The sequence below is a fragment of the Polypterus senegalus genome, chromosome 15, assembly GCF_016835505.1.
Source record: "Polypterus senegalus isolate Bchr_013 chromosome 15, ASM1683550v1, whole genome shotgun sequence".
Classification (NCBI taxonomy): Eukaryota; Metazoa; Chordata; class Cladistia; order Polypteriformes; family Polypteridae; genus Polypterus; species Polypterus senegalus.
The window spans coordinates 116,734,457-116,760,673 of NC_053168.1; the positions used below are offsets into that span (position 1 = coordinate 116,734,457).

At 35.7% G+C, this 26,217-nt stretch overlaps 1 protein-coding gene across 2 annotated transcripts in view; it reads right to left on the reverse strand.

The window, feature by feature from the left end:
* hivep1 (HIVEP zinc finger 1) overlaps positions 1–24,834 on the reverse strand; it is a 129,791-nt gene extending 104,957 nt beyond the window's left edge. Inside the window, exons 1-2 of one of the 2 annotated variants that reach the window (XM_039736166.1) lie at positions 24,709–24,834; positions 20,941–21,084 (exon numbers count right to left, since the gene is read on the reverse strand). In XM_039736166.1, the coding sequence (XP_039592100.1) occupies positions 20,941–20,980 (40 nt within the window). In that variant the 5' untranslated portion in view covers positions 20,981–21,084; positions 24,709–24,834. Of the gene's footprint in view, positions 1–20,940; positions 21,085–23,916; positions 24,192–24,708 lie in introns of those variants that run through there. The other variant, XM_039736167.1, reaches the window with a different exon arrangement.
* Between the last annotated feature and the right edge of the window lie 1,383 nt (positions 24,835–26,217).

Genomic DNA, 26,217 nt, shown 5'->3' on the forward strand with positions numbered 1-26,217 from the left:
AAAAACATGAATAAAAATAAAACCACACACACATTTTTAGTTTTAAATATCAAGCTATAAAAAGCTCAAAAATCATTAACTGTAATGAACATTTGCATTTGACATTTTCTGTAAATAGAAGTATGACCACATTTTTGTTTAGGATTATAACTACATGTTCACTATGACATTTCAGTAGCCTATCGTTTACATCTCCCACTGGTGACATCTTTTTCCAAGCTTTAATTTACTGTCTAAAGTGAATATGCAAGGGTTCAGTAGAGCTGAGTCTCAATTGCTCAACCACAGAAAATTTGGGATTGAACTAGTTAAATTCCAGATAATGCTAGATTTTGGACTCGGTCTGAACCCAATCGTAACTTGTTGTGGTCTTGGATTCGGCAAAGCAGATTTGACTACAATTCTATATATAGCTGATGGAGCAAAGTCAGGCAGCCAGTGCCAGCCTTGTTCTAATTCCACATGTACGAATGGTCCTGAAGATTTATATAAAAAAAAAAAAAAAGCTGTGTGAGTCTCTATGTTGCAAGACATGCAACTGATGAAACCTGCAAGTAATCATTTAATTCTGCTACTGTACCTGCACAGCAATATTCAGTTATGGTGTACACATTTATTTTTGACTAAAGCAATGGCTAAATGAGGAACAGTCGAAAGAAAAAAATTGCCTAATTCTCAAGTAACAAGATCACTACAACGTTCCCTTTAAAGTTTTTATAATAACTTTTAGTACACCAGTGTAAAACTACTGAAAAATATTATAAAACACTCTGAATTCTGAACATATACTGTATTTAACCTTTATATATTTCAGTTTTTTTTCCCCATATTTATTGATCTCATAAGTGGTTTTCAAAAAAATTTGACTGTGTCCATTCCCGAGCTTTCCACATGGCCCTAGCCATCTTAGGTTTACTGCCTCCTGCCTTGCCAGTCTATTCCTGGCAACCATGTTCCTCTTCTTGGATAGCTAGCATTTAGCCACTTGCAGGTAACTCTTACCATAAATGAGGTTTCCAGCACCAGCTAAAATACTTTCCTCCCTCATCTTGCAAGTCATGCAGAATTGCTGATGTTGTGAAACTATCTAAAGCACACTGTTGGCTCAAAGAATGACCACTAAAACTATGACAAAAAGATGACATTATTTGAAATATTATTAACAGAAGTATTAATACTGTCACACACATGTGCAGAGGGAGTACGCTGGGGGCTCAGCACAAGATGACAACATGGACAGGTTATGTGTAAGTACTAACCGCTGTACCTCTTTCATGTCAAGAGTGGAAGAGGAGTGCAATGAGACCTGTGGCACCAACTCCAGAGGCCTCTGTAGTCCCGACTCTTCTGGCATCGGGACTTAAATAAATACTACAACAGCTGGAAGCAAATTATTAGAGCTTGAATAGCTCACAGAAGTAAACATGATAAAAACAAAGCCAACCAATCAATTTACTTTTGTTTCATGACATTTTTTTTTGTATTTTCATTACTACCCTTGTCATTGACTGAACGAAGATCTTGGGGAGACCCCAACATTTTACAGTGTCTTCTCCTGTTTAACCTACATTTTATTACATGTAACTGTTTTTAAGTACTCTTTAACTTATGATCTTCCAGTTTTATTCTATTATCTCTCTATACAGAATTTTTAAATCAGTTTCTGAAGTGAACATGTCAATATATTTAATGGAAAAGATATCTGAAGCGTAATTTGAGTGAAAAAGTGGTGCAGCAAGTTGCATTGACCCCACATTTAATTTCTAATTAGGATGCCTTATGTGTATGGCCTATATGTTGATGACATCCATATATTCATAGGTCTTCTATGGAGACCACAGCCCAAAGACATGCAGTCAGGTGATCTGGCATCAGTACATTCCTCCAGTGTATGTGTAATTTAGTGCTGTCCCACCTAAACCCTGGTTGTGCTTTGAATTCACATCAATAAAAAACTGCTAACAAAAGAGTACATGTTTACCTTATCAAGAACATTTTCACTCTATTAAAGGTAACAAAAACCACCAATTTTAGCAATTAATTTGTTCTATATCATTCGTGCACTTTACTCTCTTCTGTAAGTATTACAAAAAAAACTTTCACAGTTGAAGCCAAACCTACATACATATCGGCTTTTTGAGTTAGCCACACACTTATCCATTTAAAGATAGCATGGTAAATAACTGACCCTATCACATTTATCCTCTACATTTCTCTCCTCCTGTGGTGCAATCCGAGCAGGTCTGACCTTATCTTGCCACCATCTACTAGACCGTTTATTGACAGCAGCAGCTCTCCATTACCCAAGCCAGGGTTTTTTATGTGTGTTTGAAGGAGCAGTTTGTTTTAATTATATTCTTTTTTGTAAAATGTTTCCCACTGCAGATAAAGTATAATCTAATCTGCCTACTAGTCCAATGTCTGTGCTATTTACACAAATATATTGACTATAAACATGAATTTCCAGGTTCTCTATAGTCCACTTTGGTAACCTAGTAAGTCTTTAACAAATATTTCTTGATGAAACTGCCTCCTCTCAACCGAAGTTGAACTTTGTACTTAAACAATTTACAGTAGATCTATGTCTGCTTAGCCTTGCATCTAAATGAATGTACAGTTGCTCTATGCTGATGTTCTCTCATGGAATAGGAGTCGTCATTAATAACTCTGTAGCTCATATATATATATATATATATATATATATATATATATATATATATATATATATATATATATATATATATATATATATATATATATATATATATAGATATATATATATATATATATATATATATATATATATATATATATATATATATATATATATATATATATATATATATATATATATATATATATATATATATATATATATATATATATATATATATATATATATATATATATATATATATATATATATATATATATATATATATATATATATATATATATATATATATATATATATATATATATATATATATATATATATATATATATATATATATATATATATATATATATATATATGCTTCAATGTTGATAATGTTAAAAATAAAAGCAGCAAATACAAGAAAAGCACCTCTGATACAACTAGAATCCTGATAGTATACCCAGTAGACTTTTTTAGTAGAACAATCAAAATAAGCTAGTGAATATAGAATATAATTTTACAAAACAAGGTATAAAGAATTAGTTGTACACAAAAATTAACAGTTGGGTCTTTACCCTGGACTTTAATTTTAATAAGGTCTTCATTTCAAAAAACTTTAAAACCATTTTGGTAACATCTTTGGGCAGCAATGTTTGAGCAGAACTATCTTGCATAGCATTGAACATACTAGAATGCAAACTGATTCATGAAGTCAAGAACCATACTTTTGTGGAAGCACCTGATTTTAAAATAATTTTCATTCTTTAGAATTTTACACCTGGAAGTAACACTGAGATTTGTGATGGTGGTATTTTCCAAAGCAGGAGATGCAAATAAAAATGAGGTTTTCCTGTGCACCTTCTAAGACATTGTTATATTTAAAAAATAATAATCTGGCCACAGGTTTAAGAATTACAGCACAGTACCAAAATTTGTATCATGTGTGATATAAAAAGCAACCAAGTTTAATAATCAGTGCCATCCATGGTTACAGTATGCTGACCAGTTTCCAATTTCATCTATTTATCAGGTCAAAAAAGTCACTCTTGTCCACACGTAGATCCACTGTCAATCAAAAGTTTTAGAACACATTACATTAATTAACTATACCATATACTACATTAATCATCAGTTCTTGGTGACTCAAACTTTTATTAACCTCTGGGAGTCTATTGCTTACCTTTGTACCATATTAGGTTATTCACTGCATTTGAACCACTTTATATTTCAATAATAACTTGAAAAATAGGGGTGTTTTAAAACTTGTGACCTTTTGTGTATAGAATATTTGGAATACAACAGTGAATCCTCTTGAGAAAACAAAATATTCACATCCTAGCTGCAGTCAATTTTACTCAAAAGCACACATGCTTCCATGTTGAAGGACATCCATGTGGTTAGTATGAGTGCAATCTCTGGCTCAGCGGCTGTCAGCCAAAGTGCAACAATTGTAAAAATAAATAAATAAATAGACCTAAGTAAGTCAGCCCTGGAAATTTACTCCTAAGGTATTATGTATACTCCACTCATTTTATTTCAATGCAATTCTGTTTCAAGCAAAGTTAATTTTAAAAGTGTCGTTTCAAACAGTGAAAGCTTATCAAACAGTGGGTTCAAAATAAAACAAAGGGCCTTGACTGGAGAATGCCTCCTGTTTATTAATCATCTTAATATAGCACATTTTGTAAAGCTTTAACAAAAACAAATATACAGTATGTGAGTGGTGAGTACCATTAATAAATCTATAAATCTCCATAGATAAAAGTCAAGAATTTCTAAAATTATAGATATGTTTAAAGGTGTAGGATTTCATTAATTTTAATTAATTTCTATATTGTGGTAGTTCTATATTTAATGAGAGGTTAAATCTATTCTTGCATTTGCCTTGAGAGATGTTGTGGTGCTCTGCACCTGCACTTGCTGGGGATCGCTATGCAAGAACAAAGTACTTTATATTACAGTATTGTATTACATTTCTGAGGTGGCAATGATAGATTAGTCATCTAGCTCTGTGATGAGGATTATTTGTGTTTTGTTTTGTGTATTGTATTTACCCCATTTTTGACACCCATTGCTTGTCCAAACTACCTGGAAGGGGTCTCTCTCTGAACTGCCTTTCCCCACATTTTTTTTTTTTTGTGGGTTGTTAATGCCCACTGCAGCATTCTTTGTGCAATTTTGGACTACACAATAAATGCATTTTTATTGTTGGTGTTGTTTAAAGTGTACATCAGATACATCAGATCAGATAAGCATTATTATGGACTTTTGGTGCAGAATTTCTTTTTGTATCCAACCATTTTCAACCAAACACATGCTTCTGACTCTCATTGAATTTTTTGCAGTTTCACTTCTTCTTTACTTCTTTCCTGTGTTATCAGCATACTTTTAAAATAATCTTGCAATATACCTTCTTTTATAACAAATCTGGTAAATGTGATTTAGCTCAGGAAATTCACAGATCAAAGAATGTGCATTATTGTCTCTCCTTGGCCAGATATTTAAGACCTTTTTATTTGCTTATTTGTTTGTGTTGTAATAGAAGAAAAGAATCACAAGGTGTGGACAACAATGGTCCTGCAACAGAAAAACTTGTTCAGCAATATTGATACTGCCAAGCACTACCTTTTCAGGTCACTAAAAAAAAAAAAAAACAGAAGAAAAAGAGAAACAAAGACCGAGAAAGACAAGACAGAGGAAGAAAGATAAGAAGCAAAAGCACACTTGTACAGTAAACTCTGCAAAACCAATTGACACATTTGCTGCATTTTAGTAACACATCCACAGAATCAATATAATCAGGAAAGCTAAACATGTAATTAAACAAGATAGTCCATCAAAAGTGCAAATTAACAAGCTGACCGCAAAGGAAATTAATCATCATTACAGGACCAAGACTGTCCAGGATAACATAGATAATTCCAAAGCAGCAGGTAGATTCTTTAATCATATGGATTCTTAAAAATCTCAACATGTCATAATCTGAACTGAAAAATGGTGGCAGTCTTTGCAAGACTACATGCAAGATGTCTGCCCTTACTTTCATGCTAACCATAATGGTCATATTATTCCACAAATCCATTTTCTGAAATTGGTTTTACCACTATGTTGCAGGAACCATAGGTTATCATAACAGGAAACATTCAAATCTAGAACCAGCACTAAACAGTTTAAAATTCTACCGCGTGGCATATTAAATACCAATTCATAATTATTATTATAAGAAGTGTGCCCACCTTGCACACAATGCAGCTAGAAAGGCATCAGTATCACGCAACCCTATGCAAGACTAACTTGATTCTATGTGGAAGGATAATTATCTCTAATGATTCTGGTTAACACAAAACTCATGATTCAATTGATTGACATTTACAGGAACATGCACTTTTTGGGCAGTTAGCATGCACTCCCAAAGTTCATACAGATTTCTTCCCACAATACAAAAAAAAAAAACGCAGTTAGGCTGACTGGCAACTCTAAATTTGTGTGCAGGTATGCATGCATGTATTCAAATTTAATTTTGTTTTAATAAACAACACCACTGATATTGCTTTAACTGACCTCTATCCCAGGACATTTTGTGCATTCTTGACTTGTAGTGAATGACAGAGAAGTACAGTGCTTGGCAAGCCTTTTGGACATCAAAATGTGCCCATAAAAAATAAAAGACTGCAAGGGAGAACCCAGCGGTGTGCCTGCAGTCAAGAAGTTGCCAATCTACAAAAAGGTTTGCTTTGTATTTAAAGTAATGAAAAAAGCGTTCACCTATACAGCTGTCAGTGCATCAGAGATGACAGCTGTGGCTTTCACACCTTACTGTTGGTTTCATTTGACGCGTTTAAAAAACGCAAACCAACCACAATGTTCACAACAACTTTTTTGAAACAACAAAAATGTTTACAAACTTAAGTTAAAGCAAACAGAAACCTGTCCAATCAGGTCGACAGCTTACCTTGTTGCTTTATACCTCAGCAATTTTCATCAGTTACTGTGGACATGATGGGAGTCCGCTTTGATGAGCCTGCCTGTTCTCTCAAAAGAACCTAAAGCACTCGGCACTTGTTCTACAGAAGCTGCACCGTGAAATCGAACTCGCTCGCACGCATGTCTGCATGCGGCCAGCTAGCTTCCCTTCAGCAGCGCTAAGCCTCCCACACTCAGCGAGTTGTTTCTATAAATAAGCATGTTTCATTGATCTCGTGGGAGCAGTCAAAGCATGCCGTCTTCCTCCTCTTAGTCAAACACGATCTCCTTCCGACTCGTCTTCCTCTCGATTCTGCACACCTGCTGCCAGCTGACAGGACAGACGTCCCAGTTACCAGTTCACAGACGCACACCTGTCTTTCCTGCCTTTCTTTCCGCTGCGCAGCACCACGCAGCTCCCGCTTTGAGCGGCTTTGGGATTACACTCTTGGAACCTAGGAATCCACCCCCGCTAAGTCGCCATGACAACCACAGCTCCGGCAAGCACCGCCCCCGGAGCACGCAACAGATGAAATGCTGCCTAGTAGGCTGAACCCTTTACGTAGTCACCCACTTCATTTCTTACACAAGGTGTGATAAAAGAAGATGAGTTTTCCTTTTAGAAGGGACGCGCCCAGCGAAGGTAGCCTTATCCTCTGGTCCCTTTAACTAAATTCGATTTTCAAACTTTTACCAAAAAAAAAAAAAATATTAGGTGCTAATCGAATAAGGACATAATTAATGTTACATTAACTGGTACAATTAACTTTCCGGGTCAGGGTACGAAATCCTTCATAATAAAGATGTTATTCATATTTTATATTGACACTAATCTTCCCATCCCACTCATCCACTTTATAAAGTTCGTTTATGTCGCATAGATTCAAATGGATGGAGAGCCAATCCCAAGTTAAACTAATACTAAACAGCCTAACAGTATGTTCATGTACTGCGGAATGAAGTCCGTGCAAAGCCCAGAGAGCCTCTTAAAGCCACACAGAATGCCCTGCATTTGGAAACTGCAAGAACGTTGAGGTTGTATTTTACAATCGCGGCTTTTTATATGTAAATAAATTAGATATCCTTTGGATGACACTCACACTCATGTTTCAGGTATCTGGCCAAAGTAAAGAAAAAAAATGCATTCAGCAAAAGGTGCAATGGTGAAAGAAAAGTTTCATTCTGCTAATGAAGATGAAACAGACGTTTTCTGTGGATACCCTTAACTTCAAACCAATTTCCCAGTAGGAAAGAAAAAATGCATATGCTGTGTAAAACAAATAGTAACATCTTTTTTTCAGAAGCAGCTGGAAATAACCTAACTTAATTATCACATTTTGTGTTGTATCTTAAATACCATAAATACGGTGGAAATGCATACATTTTAATCAACCTTGTAAATTTAGATTAAAATACAGCTCATAGGTCTCAAAGACAGAAACACACATTTTTGGAAGTTACCTAATAGACACTTGGCCAATCATATTAAAACCAAAGCAGCTTGTATGTACCTTATAACTGAACTTGCTACCTTCCAGGACTTTGATTCAGGAGCCTCCATCCCTCCATAATACGCTTAGCCATCTTGTAATGTCTTAGAGGAAGTGGAAAACAATCTCCCACAAATGCTCATTTAGTTTCCTGGCTGGTAATTAAGAAAGCCATGCCCTGCGGATAACTTTCATCTCCCAATCAAACCACCTGCTCTGTGGATAGGGCTCACAGCCTCCTGGGTGGTACCCCTCTTGTTAGACAGACATTACACAAAAGGGTATAAAAAGAAAATGAACTGTCAGAATCATGAGGATGTGGTTAGTACCATACCTTCTACATTGATGAGGTCACCCAGACTATACCAGAACCTGGCAGACTAAGATATAAGTTAACAGAACCGGACAACAAAATTTCTGAGGGCCACTTAAAAAGGGTGCGAATAAAAATTCCACCAGCAGTCTAGGAGGTCTCAGACATGTATGTTTTTAAGGAGTGGGTGTGCTCTAACAATTAATCAAATAGTAGAATCATAAATATTTAAAAAAAACGTATAAAAAGACACAAAGCCTCCTCAAGCTTCGTTTTATTTTTATACCTGGTTAGAGCACAGTTCGAAAAGCAGAAATGTAAGTTTTGTAGGGAGTCCCTGAAATAGGAACTATAATAAACTAATAGGCATCACAAACAGTGGTAAATTATGAGGAGTTCTCTTAACTGTAGCTGGAACATAAAAGTAGCAGTAAAGGGCAAACAAGGTCAGTATGAAGAGGCAGCACAATCAAAACAGCGCTCCGTGCAGTAGATTTCCACTCAGGCCCTCACTTTGCAGACTGCTCCACTCACATTTTCACCGCTAATGCGTCCCTTGCTCTTAATTTCTCTGTCACTCCAGCTTCTACTGTAGCCGTTGAGTTGGGGAAAGCCACCTGCAGCAGGCCTCCAGTGGCCCATTGCTATGGCAACAGCAGGCCCGATGCTGTGTGTCGCCTTATCAAACCCGCATTTTGTGCATGGCAATGCTCCACAACAGCAGCTAAGCTTCTCTGCAGGATTTGTTCTCTTTCTTTTGCTCTCTTTTCGTCAACATTAGCAACCAGTACTAGCCACAACAAAGTGCACTCAGTTGATAATAAAAAGCATTTCACAGGAAGATGCAAAGAGCACATTTAAAAAGGCTCAGGCACCCATGTACTCTCATTGTTTCTCCTGCTTGATCCTCAGGATTTTATCCTTCAGCAAGTTGTTATCAATTTCAGTTCAAGAGATTTGCAGAGATCTGTCACAGGAAAAACTGGTAAAGTGAAAAATTCTGTTATCTTATTGGTTATCTTTGATAATAGCCACCATTAAAGATCTGTTGCATTACTAAAGTTCAAATAACCACAATCGATGTTTAAATGTAACAGTTACTAGAAAGAATGCATGTAACTTATCATGCCACCACATGTGTTTAATATACCATACATTGTGATAAGAGGGCTCGGAGACTTCCAAAACTATCAGCTGGTGAATTCTGACTCAGGGAATGAAGTTAACACACACAAACAGTAGAAGCAGAAGTCCTTCTGAGTGCTCCCATACCATACCAAAGCAATGGTACAAGCAAAAAAATGTCCATCACACAAAGATTATTGATATATCGCGATTAATACAGTTTAATCTAATCTATTATCATTTCAAATGGCAGATACAGTGGTACACAACACAACACAGGCCAGAAATAGCTTGATGAATGCAGTTTAGTTCTGCTTAAAAATTTCCTTTACTGACAGGAATTATGTACTATACTGATTCTACAGGTACAGAGCAAACAATATTCCTAATAACTTCTGGAAAAAAAAATATTGATGTTTATCAAGAAATGCATAAAACATCTATAAAATAAAGAACTCCACTGAACTACAGTCAAAACACATAGCACTGAAATAGAGATTTGGCAATGTAATGAATCTTCCAAAGCAATCCCACTTTAAATCACATAAAGACCAAAGCAGCCACACAAAAAAAAAAAAAAAAGCACATGATAAAGGTCCAGGGACCTGCAGCTCTCTTTCCTTTGCAAAATTCACAGTAAACATAACATTCATCTAAGGCAAGAAACAAACTTTCACTTACAGACAAAAAAAAAAAAAAACCCCACAATATTAGTCTGCTAAAAACATGCAAATAAACCTGAAAGATTCTTAAGGAATTTACTATGTACACAAACATCAGATGTGGAACTGTGTGTGTAATATCGACACTATTACAGCTGGTAAAAATCAAGTAGTGATCCCATTTGAAAAACAGTGTAAAACGTAAGTACCAAGAATATATGGCTGCTCTAAACAACTTGCCAACTACTGAAAGAAATATTCTTTTTTTTTTTGTATCAAGCAATTCTACAAAAGAATGTTAGACTCTCTATTCATCAGCTGATGTGCAACTGGGGCAGGCATTAAGACAAAGACACTAAACATACAAGAAAGTTCAGGACAGAAGGGTAGAAGAAAAAGGATGGCTTATGATTCACTACGCCAAAATCAAGCCCTAAAATTCCATTGAATTACTCTAGAAGACCTAAAGCAAGTAATTTGTAATATAAAATCCTCAAAGGTTACAGAGATCTTGGAGTTCACACAAATCAAGGACAGAAAAATCATTTAGAAAAGCGTTGTTACAGTTAAATGTACGCTACTCACTCCACCTACTAAACCTAGATTAGCCGATTTATTTTTCCACAGAGTTATATTAGGTGCTGGAAGGCTTTGTCTATGAAAAAAAAAAATATGCACAGTGTTGCACGTTTTCTCAAGTATTCTTTCTTACTTTGAAGGCTAAAATAAGATTCAGAAAAAAATTGCAAGGGCACAATTAAGTACACACTAATGAACTAAACTGAACTGACTCCCATTCCTGACTCTGATATTTCCAGTAGTACAAATAATATTTATATCTTCAGGCATTCATGTTTTTCTGTTTATATTAGCCATAGTTGTTGACATCTGATAAATAAATTCATGGACTCTTTACCATATTGGCAAGAATCCGTTGATTCAATTTTCAATCACCTCATACTTCAAAATCCACCAGGCCACAGCATCAACTAATTTTTCTTTTACTGACAGAAGTGCATCTTTGCAGGGTATTCAGCTGCCATAATCTATGGCAATAAGTTCTGTGTTCTGATATAACCCTTCAACAGCAATGTTGGATTAAACGGTTAGGTGTCTGTCTACAGCCCACAATCACAAGTCTTGTTAATTTTTGTTCTGAATTACACAAACATACAGTCGGAGGATACTAAACTTGCTTTTTTAAATACCATTGCTTCTGTATATGATGCTTTCACTGAGTGAGCAGTCAATTACAATTGGAAGGGCAGGTGCACATAAGTGGTTACCCAATGAAGAGATTAATCCCCAGACCTCATCTGAAGTTTATTTTAAGAGAAGCAAATCACTCAGACGTCCTTTCTCAATGCAAATGATAATTATTACAGCAATTACCCAGGCTAAAAGTAAAGATTCCTTTATTTAGTATAAACATACTAATTGCATATTCATCTTTAACAGAGATTCATCTAAGAAAGAGCTGAGCCAAGAAATGGTGCATGTGAAAACATGGGAAAAAACAAATGAAAGTATATTTGAGGCTTGCAATTTTTCAAAGAAGAACACCAAGCTATATCTAATAAATAAATTTTAAACTTTAAATTCATGCATTTGACTATACTGTCTTTGTGTAAGACTGATCAAGAATAAACACTTCCAATAGTGTCAAAGCATATTCCCAGCAGTAGATTTCATATTGTAATTCTTGACCTTTGCTAAAATTACAGCATAGTATATCCCCCTGAGAAAAATGCCTGAACAGCTTCTGCATGTTTATATAATTTTACACTGTAGGTATTAAATGTAAAAGCAACAACACATATTTTTACGAATTTTTTGCTAAACACAGAAAAACATAAGTACAATTTTACTCTACCATCAGTACTCAAGAAAACAAAATGGTTTAACATGCATGTTTAATTTGACCAGTTTCTTACAATTTCAATTTCCCTACTCCCTTACTGGACACCTCACTGTAAATAATTTTGTCAGGATAATATTTAAAACATTGGCAAAGCTTTGATTAAAAGTACTTGTCAATGCGACTAATAAACAAAAATACAAGGAAATCAAGGGTCCCCTGGAGTTATCAAGTACTCAGTGATCATAGAAGTGGCACCAATAAAATAGTTAATATAATGGAGCTTAAAATTATTTTCTGTTAATTACTATACCAACAGCATGAATAATATTTAGATCTTCTAGAAAGATATAGGTTAACTGAGTTCTACCACAGATATTCTGATTCTAAGCAAATATACAATTGGGATTACATGATACACTAGCATTTCATGGAAGAATGGTACCTGCTTAGCACCTGCTTTGGAATAACTGGGTTCAGAAGATGAGGGATGGATGGAGGGGAATATGCATATACAGGGTTTAACTAGGTAGGGTTGCTAGGGTTTTTTTAATATTGTGCATAATGTAAGATAGAGAAAACATTATGAACTAGTCCTCAAAATCCCTTATAAAATTAAAAAGACAAAACAGTATGAACTATTCCCAAAAAAAAAAAAAAAAAAAAAACTTTATTGGATATTATCAAACTGGCAAAAACACTGAGTAGTAACTAAATGAAAAAGGAAAAGACAATGCAGCAACATTAATTCTAAGAACAATTCACCCTAGCCCTCTCTTCACAGGTAAATGTATTCCAGTTAAAAAATTTACAATAATCATGTTTTAAAGGTTATTTTATTAGAAATAATTAGTTTCCTCAGAATGAAGAGAGGTCTTCGATGTCTCTGCTATTTAGAAAAGCAGAAAACTCTCTTACTTCTGTTAACTGAGGCACAATGAGCTCCACTAGATATACTCACAACAAAACACATCTGTATATAGTACATTCTTTTGGAAAGTACCTTTAGCAAGAAGTGAAACAGGGAAGCCACTTCCTGAAAGCAAAAAAAAAAAATAGCCAACTAATGCCTATAACTAGTCAGAAAATACATACACAAAATTTATAAAACAACAACATATTCTTCTTTTCAGTTAAGTGCTTTTAACTGGTTAATTTAATTTACTGCATGGCTCTGGAACACGGCTAATGTGTAACTAATATTTGAACACTATGTAAATAACTGCAAAAGTGAAATTATTTAAAAGTGATGAAAGGCAGATATAAATAAACCACGTGAACAAGAGCAGCAAATTTTAAAGCTTATATCTGTTTTAATGGAATAAAATATGCAACTTGATAATGTGCTTTTGTACTATATGGCAGGTGTAAATTAACCAGAAATGAGTGCTTCCTGCATTATACTGTGAATTATTTTTAAATACTAGCATTAGCATAGTGCAATTAAGAATAAACCTTACTGCTTAAAATTGTTTTCTATAAAAAGAGACCTCGCAAAAGTGTCAAACTTTAAATACATTTCAAGCATGCTTCCTGCCTGACACATGTTAAACTAAATCAAATTTATTTGTCACATAAAAATTATACATACAGTATTACATGTGGTGAAATGCTTAGTTTCTTTACTTCAAATAATTGATCAAATTTGACAAATTGTTTTCTAATAATGCATAATAAACATGGAATTAATGTGCATTGTAAAATAAAGAAAAATACTTGTATATACAGTATATTATATATATTGATATAAATAAAATACATATACTTAACATACATACACATATTTAATAAGCATACTGTACTGTATTGTGTGGCAAGAAGGCAGAGACAATGGGAGAGTGAAACAGAACTGCAGTATTAATATGGCAAATCTAATATAATAAAACATATTTTCCATGTCCCATAAGAGGGATCAACTGTACCAAGGAAAAAAAAACAGACAAACACAAGTGCAAATGCAAAATTCAAAAGAATATCACCATAATTATTCTGCATACTTGTAAAATTTAGTCATGGGACTTTTTGTAACGGATTGCTTTGCTGAGGTTTCCATTAAGCAGATGTTACTAAACCTGTTTTTGCTTTAAATTCTGTTGTAGTTACAGTTGCTAAAAACCTTCACTCACTGTGCCTCAGGGAAAGAAAGTTCCCTATATGAAAAACCTATACATTAGCTTTAAAAATGTATTATAGGTGAGAAAAAACAAAGGAGACTAGTGATTCAACTTAGAACTTGAATCTGTAGACAGCCCAATATTAGTAAATGCACTGAAGTTAACCCTTCCCTGTCAAGAGTCATAAAGCAACAAAGAGATGAATATGAAATGTCTTGCCCAGTTTAAAGTTAGTACCTTTGAAAAGTGCCTTAATACGTAAACTCCAATCAACCAAAAGGGAAGTAACAAACAAGTCAAAGCTACACAAGTGGTGAAAGTTTAACAAACACTACAACATGTGAAATTCAATGCTAATGAAATAGGAATAGGGCATAATGAGTTGCCACAAAATGCAGGGGTTCAAAAAAAAATTTAATTGCAAGGTAGTACATTATAGAAAATCTAAAAGAAATATACTTGAAATGCAATAACAAAGTGCATCAGTTGCAGGACTATGTTTTCTCCATATGAAGCATCCAGAATATTTTTACCAAGAACTCAACATTACTTTGGTTCTTATTTTGTTTTTTTCTTAATTTAATGAATATTTGTCTTTTTATTGCACTGTTACCATAAGAATGTAAGATTAAGATGTACAGTATTTATATTAACACTATTATCCAAAGTAACTTACAAATCAACAGTTTACAATGGTTTTCAATATTTCTACAACTGGAACACAGGTAGAGGCAGTGACAAACTTGCAGATATGCAGTGAGCTGGAGCAGTAATTAAAATTTTAACTTTGTAGTTAGAATTTTGGAACCTTTGCCAGCAGTTGTGTATTCCTATAAAACATCCTACATCTGCTTTCTTCAAGGAGTGCTAAATAATCCAACAACTTCATCATTCACAGTATTAAATACTTCCCACTATGGAATATTATTGTTCAAATCTGTGAAATCTGAAAGCTCAAAGCGGCACTGTCAAATTACCTGATAATAATGTGTTTTGTTAAAGGTACAAATACAAGTTCCCTGATCAAGAACTGTTAACAGACTGTAAGCTAATTTTACTTCACAACTTTTGGAGCTTTATTGGTCTATTAATTACATACCCTTTACAGATGAAGATATCAGTTTCACTAATAAACAGCATTACAGCAAACTGAAATCTTTAGTTTGTTAATACCATCAAAACCCATTGTAAATTTTGACAAAGTGTAAAACCCACACTATTAATTAAGCTTATAGCCTTCCAGTAGTTTTGAATCAGCTTTGCAATATATCAGAAACAGAAAACAAATCTGACCATTATCAGAATTTCTCAATTTATTTGTTTTACTTAAAACTAAAGCAACTAATATTAAAAATTAGGTTCTTTTGGTAAAGGCAGTTTCAATAGTTGCTGAAACAATGTTTCTTTTTATCAAATGTGTTGAGCAAAACAGCTCAAAGATGCACTGATTAAAAATTACCTGATAATAATGTGTTTTGCTAAGGTACAAATACAACAAGTTCCCTGATCAAGACCTGTTAAGGAATGTCATCAAAATGTGATATTATAAGCAAAATTCTGCAAAGTAACTGAAATTTGATCTGAATTTAAAGAGATAGAACATGTTGACTTCCCATATGCGTGTTCTATGCTGCAGTCTCCTATGGAAGTAACCCGAGCTCAAAAGAAGCGCAATGCCTGAACAACTTATCAGGAAAGCATGCTCTATCACTGGGTGAAAACCAGACACACTGCAAGCTGTTGTGTAATAGAGGATGGTGACAAAATTGGATGCCGTCAAGAAAAATCCCCTCCATGAGGCACTCTCTTGGATCACTTTTAGCCATAGGTTCATTCTATCACAATGTGCTAAGAAGCGCATCTGGGGGGTGGGGGTTTCTGCCACTGCTATCAGATAATTCAATGCTTCCACCTGACGTACTTGTTAAGTTTATTTATTAATTTACTTATCAACTGATTGGCCGATTTGGCTGCATTATCTGTCCTGTGAGCCTGTATTCTTGTTTTTTATGTTTCTGATGCTGTATGGATCGGAATTTCCCCATGGGATTAATAAAGTTTATTTAGTCTAATTGCATTTTCTGCCACTTCTTAATTTCCCTGGCCATAATGACATATACTCGTAGCACTGCTATCATCATAAGGACAATGCAGAAACACAGTCATACAGAGGACACCGATCAATATGACCACATGTTTTTGTAGTGCTGTTGGAAATCATTGTAACTAGTGGAATGTAGGAAAAAGGAGTCATGTATTCAGTTTGATGGACATTTTTTGGAACACAATGCCTGAATTATTGCACTGATTACATCTTTGACTGAACTGTATTTTACCATGTGTCTGCTCTCTTAATGAATATAAAAAACAAAAGCAAAAATAAGCAGTACCAGTAAGCTCAGCAAACACTGCACTATATATAGGAGCATTATGTTACTCATGTATCACACCACCATATCAACAACATACAGCATAAAAATTAATATTGTGTATTCTCCCTTTGAATCAAATGATTTTACTATTCAGTCCCACCTAGGAACACAAAAATGATGCCATAGTACAAAGTTCAATGAAGTAATTATATTCAAGAATATAAACAAATCTGTCTGCCCAACTAGGAGACTCCCTACCTTCTTTCAACTGCTGTTACATCATGGAACATTCCAGACCTTCATCTTGACTTCAACTTTATGACCCTGTGTGCATGTGATATTCTCTGCCACACTGAACTACTGTGGTGGTTGTTTTTGTTTAGGTTTCTATTAGGAGGCACTCATGTGTCTTCCGTGCATTTATGTAGCAGCAGTAAGTGTTGTAGACATTTCACACAGTTCAAATGCAGTTTTAATTCTTTCAGCTCAGAACACCCACAAAAGTTACACTTTTAGTGTTAATTTTTATTCAAATAGCCTGTCTCGTCTCATTTAAAAATGAAAAGTTTCATTTTACTAATCAACCAGTGATAATCTACATATACTGTGCTATTTTAGCTGAAAACTACTCCATACAATGTAAATCGTGAATATTTTTACTAAAACAGACAACAGATTTCATGAAAAAGTGCAAAATGTTCCATTCACGAGATACATTAAGGAAGAAAAAGGAAAAAAGGAAACATGAGTAAGAAAGTAAAAGTTAATATATTGAACTGAGCATATACAGTGGATTCAGAAAGTATTCACACCCCCTTCCATTTCCTCCCACTTTATTGTGTTGCAGATTTAATTATGAATGGGCACATTTGCCATTTTGGTCAATCAATCCACACTCAATAACCCATAATGATAAAGTAGAAAAAAATGAAATCTCTCATTTACAGTGTACAATTATTCAGGCCATTTGCTGGGCCACTCCACGTTGTGGTTAGGTGTATCTGGTTAGCTTTAATTATCCCTGAGATGTGCCTAGAATTTGACTGGTATCCACCTAAGGAAAACTAAATTGATTAGACATCATTTAGAAAGGCACACACCTGTATACTGTATATGAAGTCCCACAATTTACACTGCATATCAGGACAAAAACCAAGCCAAGAAGTCCAAGAAACCCTCTACAGGCATTTGCAATAAAATTGCGGCAATGCATAGATCAGGACAAGGCTACAAAACAATTTCTAATGTTTTGAGTGTTCCCAGGAGCACCACTGCCTCAATGATTTTGAAATGAAAGGAGACTGAAATGGTCCTTCCTAGAGTTGGCTGCCCAGCCAAATGGAGTAACCAAGCAAGAAGGGAGGTGGCCAAGAACCCTATGGTTACTAATTGAGCTTCAGAAGTCCTATGCTGAGATGAGAGGGTCTGATGGAAGAACCATCACCTCAGCAGAATACCATCAATCAGGTGTTTATGGTGGGTTGGTTAACTTTTGCTTGGAAATTGAGAGTATGGCAAAAAAAAGATTTTCTTTTCCAAAAAGACAAACATTTTGATATGTTAGATCTCTAAGCACTATGACTGATGAAAACAAGGCACCACTCATCACCTGCCTGACACCATCCTGCTGCCTGAAACATGGTGGTGGCAGCATCATACAATGGGTCTGCTTCTCACTGGTATGAACAAGGAGACTGGTCAGAATTGATTGAAGGATGAATGCATGCAAATACCGAGAGGTCCTTGAAGAAAACCAATCTCAGACTAGAAAAAAAAAAAAACTTTGTAGCTGCACTTTTTAAGTAAACATCACAATTCACAAAGAAAATGTGAACATGTATTTTTTTTCATGCAAAGATCATCTCAATTACTGCAACACTGATCATTTTACACATTGCAAATGAACTGTAAAAACTATATAAAAAAAAAAAAAACTACTGCAACAATCTATTACTATATGTTCAATGTGCAACTGAAGTCACTGATGAAATTCAGTATATCACTGAGCCAACTGTGCTTGAACTCGCTGCATGCAAACACACAGGGGTAAACACTGATGATTGTAGGCTCGTCTAGTGCAGAGACTGAATCCCAGAGACAGTGTTACTGCAGTTCTGCCGGGGCCACCAGTGGTCGTGAGCTGGCTGTTCAACGAATATACAGCACTGACTGATCAGCTCCGGCGTGCTGGCACATTGCACTGAGAAACAACTTTAGCCGGTTGTGGAGTTCAATGAATGTACGTCACCGAATATATGTCGCCGCATATACTCAGCTTCGGCATGCTTCCAAATTGCACTGGAAACCAACTATAGCTGGTTGCAGCGTTCAACAAATGTACTTTTCCTGAATATACTCAGCTCCGGTGTGCTGGCAGTAATTACCTTGTTACATATTTTAGTCCGTTATTTTTTTTTATTTTGGCATAGTATAGTACATGATGTGATAAACTATAACACTTGTCTTTAAGAGTGTGATGATTAAAAAATTTTTCTCTGTCTGCAAAATCATTCTTATGTATTCCTGCTACCTCTACTCCCTCTGAGCGTCTCTTCTCAGCACCTGGGAACATTGTCTCAAAGAACAGAGCCCTACCTCACACCACAGCACGTCGAAATGCTCACGTTCCTGCACTGCAATCAGGAATATATTAACTTAATCTTTTATAAACTGTACATTATTGTTTTATTTTACTTGAATTGAAGATTTATTTAAACCTTTGGACTTTTTAAGACACACCAGTGGCCATTTTTGGTTAAGTTAAATGCACTTTTTGTGTTTAAAGACTATGTGCACTTTAGTTTGTATTGTTTAATGTATTTCTTTTTTATTGTGATGGTCACACTAACATAAAAACATCCGATTATTTTCAAATTCATATGTTTCACTAGTTATTTTAATGTGATTATTATTAATTTTAATCGTGTTAATATAGAGACATCAGGGTGACATTCACAGGTGGACAGACGTGAGTAGCTGAGGTAAGATATGCACTACAGCCCAGAACAGGATGTGCAATCACAGGTCGCAGGCATCAAAATAGTCAGGCATGAAATAATCAGGACTAATCAAAAAAAAAAAAAAATTGAACGATTAGTCGACTACCAAAATAACCATTAGTTGCAGCCCTAGTTTGGAGCTACTTTGCTGCATCAGGTCCTGGGCAGCTTATTATCACAGAATACACTATCAATTTTTATTGTACTAAAGGGTGCTCAAGGATAAAGTGAAACCATTTGTCAGAAGACTGAAGTTCAACCGAAATTGGAACATACAACATAACAATGACCATAAATATAGCAGTAAATCCACCTAAGAATGGCTGAAAAGAAAGAAATGGAGGGTAGTGCAATGGCCAAGTCAAAGTCCAGACCTTAATTCCATCACGCTGGATGAAATATGCTGTGCAAATAAGACACCCCTCAAATATTGCTCAACTGGAAGACTTCTGCATGAAGGAGACTGGTAGACAGTTATTGGAATCCCCCACTTGATAGGGTAATACTAGTTATTAAACCCTTAGTTGATGGTGTATTTGTTCATTTTTCATTGAATAAAATTAATGAAAAGTAAAAATTTCATTTTTATTTTCTCTCCATGGAAGCACTTTTGTCTAAAGATGCTATTTAAATGAAGATCAAAACTTTATATGTCAACATATGTTTAAAAAACATTTCATGGGGTGTACTGTACTTACAATTTTATAAGACTGTGAAAATATGAATGAGAGATTTCAGTTTTTGATTTTTACTAAATTTCCAAGCCTTTCTGAAAACATGTTTTCACTTTGTCATTATGGGTTATGGAGTGCCCATTTAAAAATAAATCTACAACTCAATAAAAAGTGTGCAGATATTGAAGGGGTCTACATACTTTCTTAATCCACTTTGTCATGCCCTGTAGTAGTAATAATATTTTCACGTGTACAGAACAATAAAGCAAAATAAAGTTATTTCTTGCATGTGTAAGGCCTGCTCTAGTAAAATACAATAGATAAGTACATTTTAAAATAAGTAACAGAAAAAAAACACACTATACCAGTTTCACAAAAATAAAAACATTTAAGCATAGTCTCTGTAGCTCCAAACTGCACAACACTATGACAGGATTGATAAGACGGTCAAACATTTTCCATGACTGAGCTCACCCGACATTAACACACTATGTAATCGACTGAAATTGGCAGCAGGCCATGTTAACTTGCTAGGCAAAATACACAAGGGCTTATTAAATTTGGTGGTAAAAAGAAATACACCACAAAAATTGCATATAACTCTTCAATCATCATTAATGCCTATCGACAACAACAATATAACAAACCCAGATATTTATGGGACAAAACTTTTGTACTTGTGCTCCATGCAAGCAATAAATACTTTCTTACCTTTCAGGTTTTTAGGATTATTTTGTTTTGTGCGTGGCATCTTTTTTCCCCTCCCAAATTACTAGTCCATTATTGAAGACTCAATTTTGGCTTACTTCATTGCAACAGGACCACAGCCAGAATATGTAGTACTGGTATATATACCTGTATGGAAGTACACATTTAGAATGTCAGTAATTAAGCAGAGCAACTCTGTTTCTTTAAATAATTATTTTGCCAGCTTACGAGCAAATAAAATGTCATTCAAATATAAGTTTAAAATATTTTTATCTAGTACCTGAAAAGTTTAACATTTACAAAAATGACTATCATTTACATCTGTATCACAGACTTGCCAGGGTCATATAATCCTTCAAAAACAGCCAAAACAAACTGCTTTTTAAAATTATTTTTTCACATAGAAATAAATCCATCCTATTTGTTTTCCTTTAGCAAATTCAAGCTAAAATAGTCCTTCTGTTAAACTGTGTGCGCTAGATATGCTATAAACACTACTAATGCTGGTGTGAATCTAGCAACTCTACAATCAAAAAAAAGAGAAAACGGAAAATTAAAATGGCAACATTACAAAATAAATAAAAGTCAACACTTTAGGATAATATATAGATATTCTTGCATTTCATTTTCAAATGACTGAGAGTACAACATTAAAGTAAAACTTTCCGCTCATGTGCTTAACTCTGTTCATTCATTTCCCACATGATCGTCATTCAGGTAAGGCTCATGTTGAATGAAATTTTAACCTGGCATCAAGAAGTAAAAGGCTGTAAACAACCTTGCATTGGGCACACATTGATCAAAGGCTATGCACATTTGCATTATGAACACTACAGCATGGTCCTTTCCATGTACAGAATAGTTGACCCAATAGTCTTGCAATTAAAGAATTGTCGAGTGAAGTAACTTGTCATACTAAGGAGTCAGCAGCAGAAAGACAGCCCAAAATCTTTTCATTACTGTTCAAATCTTTAGACATTCAATAAACTTTCCTTAATGATTATTTGGTTCTTAATAACATGTATAGGAAACAATCCTCACCTCCTACACTCCTAGTTATAAATGACTTCACTGTGAAATCATTTAAATTTCTTGGCACAACTATCACTCACAGTCTGAACTAAGATGAAACTGCAACTACTCTTAACCAAAAAGGTTCAGTGTTTTTACTCAATCAAATTAAAAAAAAAAATTAAAAAGCATAACCTTTCCCAATCACTGCTGATGCAGTTTATACAGCTGTTAATGAAGACATTCTCACTTTCTCCATAACTGTCTGAAATGGCAATGCATCTGCTCGCTCGAAACAAACTGCAGCGAGTTATTCAGACCAAAGAAAAGAATGTAGGCGTAAAACTGGACTTGACGGGTCAGGAAACTTGCCAGAAATATAACCAAAGACTACGCTCACGCAGGCAACCATCTTTTGCAGTTATGCAACCAGTCACTTAAGGCAAAAACTACTAGACATATAAACAGTTTCTTTCCTACTGCTATCTTTGTCATTCCCCGATTTCTAAACTCCACCATCTAATCTAAATTATGTTTATTTTATAAGGGCTTACTTAATATATTACTGGGCGGGTGCGTAATCCTACTGTACTTTTTTATATATATATATGTTTTGTGCAATATCTATAAATAATACTGTGACAATGTGATTGTATTTACCTTCTTATGTGTATGGATGTAAAACCAAGAGAAATTCCTAACAGCTATATTTCCTGGCAATAATAAATACACCTAACCTATTAAACAATATAATTTTGTTCATATGCCTTACCATTCACTGGCTATTTTATCAAAGGTTAAGAAATCTTCACAAAGTTAAAACTATGAATGCATAGTTAAGCCAAAATATGTTTGAAAGCATTCTTGAATAAACAAAGCATGGAAATGTCTGAAAAATATTTTAATAACCTTTTATACGGATTGTAACGGTACTGATGTTATTGAACAACATTGGCTCTTATTTAAAATGCCATCGAGTTAATAAAAAAATAAAAAAAAGCGCCTAAATTACGTTTGATTTCTTCAGCTTCAGATTTGTTTTAAATGTTATATTACATCATGTATTCCATGACTTTCTGCACATTGGTAAGAAACTGCACCTAACATATGTCTATTACTGTATTCCATAAGGTCTTCCACCTTCGAGCAAGCTCCTTTTGGATGGATGGTCCATTTGAACCAATGTTCAAATGAAAACGCACGGTTCAAAACCTGGATCTCTGGTCCCCCAAAATCGAAACTTGAACCCCGGCAAATTCGCAGCTGTGCAAAATAAGAAAAACAGTTGCTTCGTTCTTTATTATTATGCAATGCCCACATTACTCTTCTAACATATTACGGACTCACACACACACAGTGGGCACACTATTCTGAATAAACGTGTGAATTAAACCCAGTACCTTACCATGGCTTAAAGTATGAGATGCCGAGGCCAAGCCAGGCGGGACAAACCAAGACGTGAACCGAATATTCGACCGAATCTGCACTGCCATGCTATAGCTGCTGCCATCAGAGTTTTGGTGAAGTTGCACAGGGGTACTTGGGCACTTGCAATAATTTATCGGCAAATGGACGTGGGGAAATTCACCGCAGCTGTCGCCCATCTAACCCACTAGGAAAGGGGGCCAAAAGCACCGACAGCTGGACCGATACAAAACAAAGGCAAAACGGCAAGGCGACATCGCGTCGAACGGCCCCTTATTAATAGCAAAATAAAAAAAAAAGCCGACAGCATATGAAGAAGAGCCAGTCTCTCCTGGCTTTGTTGTTGTTGATGTCTGTCAGCGTGCAGAAGCGGAACAGGAGAGCAGCCAGTAGATTCGCGCGATCCGTTCCGGTGATACATTGTCAGCAGTCGGCGTTAGACGCGTAATTCCGCTGCAAAACATACAACAGGCGAGGGGGGTGGGCGTCGTCGCGTCGCTGCTGTCTTTGCAGGACGCCGGTGCACATGATGGGTTTGCTTACCTCTAAGCAACAAGATAGTCTAGGTACTTCTTTCCAGAGGATAAACCAAAACACATAGGTCGGCTTACACATCTTATTTGATTGTGCTGCCGCGGTTGGTCTGTTTACGTGTCCCCCTCCCCAATAAAATGCAACGTGCTAACCGTCGTCCCAGCGAAGCGCCCTGTCTGAGTGAGACGAAGCCGCCGGCACGGCTCACGCTCACGTTGCGCAGCACGCACGCTCGCTCGCTCGCTCCCCCGTTCGTTCACTCGGGCTTTTCTTTCACATATTCTTTCACGTGAAGGTTAGTATTTCACGCCGCCAGAACCTCGCTGCTGTGCTGGTGGGGGGAGGGAGAAGGGGGCGGAGCCTGGGAAAACCCCTGCGCGAAAAGAGCGTTGCAAACGGCGTTTCCCAGGTTTCTAGGTGCACCGCTAAATCAACATATATACGAATAGGAACAACAAGAAGAAAATTAAACGGGGATGCAAGAGGCGGCCACCATATTTGCCCACAGTGCAATCAGACAAACTGATGTTATGGGAAGTAAAGGCATACTAATCGTCATAATAAAAGCTAAACAAATGGGCAAACGTGGTACAACAAGCAACGTTTCCACGACCTCTAGAAAAAATAATCTGACATGTTCCTCATAAAAAAAAATCGCAAATAAACAAAAAAGCGTCGTATCTAACGACAAAACTGGTTTTGTCGGCTCCAGACATGAGCGAGACCTGCAGCTCCTGAAAACTCCACCAGCCCAGGCGCACTCGCGTGATTCTCAAAGCGAGTCCGAATGGTTATACTTACGAGGACTGAGCTTAACAATTCCGCTATGTGTCTGCTTTGTTTTGAGGGCTTTTCTGGAACGGTTACGGAAAAAGAACTATTTTCAAGGTTTTTTCAACCTTCTTACTTTCTATTGCAGGAAACAGGCAGGCCCACTGACGTCAGTGGGGGTCCCGTCTCCACCTCCCAGTCGTCTCGCCGAAGAGCAGGGGGTTCGAGACGGCCGATCAAAAAAGAGGCTGTATGATTAAAAAAAACAAAACGACTAATTTGATATTAAATGTGTTTTTATATTGTTCATTAACTAATAATATGATGATTACAATTCTTATAAATATATTTTCCTAGTGATTAATTCCTCATGCAAAAACTTACCTTCCTAAAGTATGCCCTCGTAAAGCTCCTTGGCACCCCCGCCTTTTTTGCACATAGTTGAGAAGTGACGGATATCCCGGAGGTTCCTTGTTGTCAGCTCACGTTGTGTCCCTTCACTACCGCCTGGGCTTCCCCATGAAGAGCCTGCTCTACGTGACGCTAAACTTGAACTTGCTTCCTTAAACAACACAGCGGTCAAAATGAATCTCCAACTCTTCATTTCGTATATGGGCTGATTGCCACCACTGCTACGTTCGTACTTTTTAATGCCGGTGTTGAGAGCGTTAAACTTGGCCGTTACTCGCCTAGATGGAAGGATTCGAAGACCCCGTTTTACCTTATAGACCCAAAATAGAGTAATCAGAAATTTTTTTGCATAAATGAAAAGTTGATTATCAGAAATGTGCGAAGATCGAGAAAATGGCCTTAAAAGTGCATCGCGTACATTTTTGTCGAGAGGTTTGCAAAAAAAAAATAAATAAATAAATAAATAAAATTCAGCTTATGCAGGATCGTTATTTCCATTTGAATGGGTGTGGTCTGAACCATTTTGGTGCGACCTCCTTGCTTAATGATTATTTCAAATTAGCTGTCATGAATGATTATTTCAAATTAGCTGTCATGAAAATGTGATGATATTATGTTAATATTAAATTACTTCTATGAGCTTACATTTTGACACACAAAAACTGTTTTAAAGAAATCTTTCTTGGATTCTGTTCGTCAGACTTAAAATATTTGTTGAAATTTAAACTTTTTTTGCTTCATCACGTTTTATGGAAAATTTTGCAAGGGCATCGAGTCTGTCTTGGAACATGTTTGATCTCAGATAAGATTTGACGAGTTTTAACTTGAAAATGTCTCAGTTTCCCCAAGTGGTGTGTTTACTATCAAGTGTATGAGAGACTGGACATAAAAAAATGGATTTTTTATAAGTGATCTGTAATGCTGGAGCCTACTCCGTGAAACCTAAGATAACATAAAACATGTAAAATTAATTAATTTACCCAATGGGCTTTGAGTTACGACATTAACTAGGATTATGGAAAAGAGAATAAAGGTTATTTCAACACTGTGAAGGAAAGAAGGAGAGAAATGCAACATTTCAGCTGTACAGCTTTCATCAGGTGTGCAACCGATGATGAAAAGCAGGTA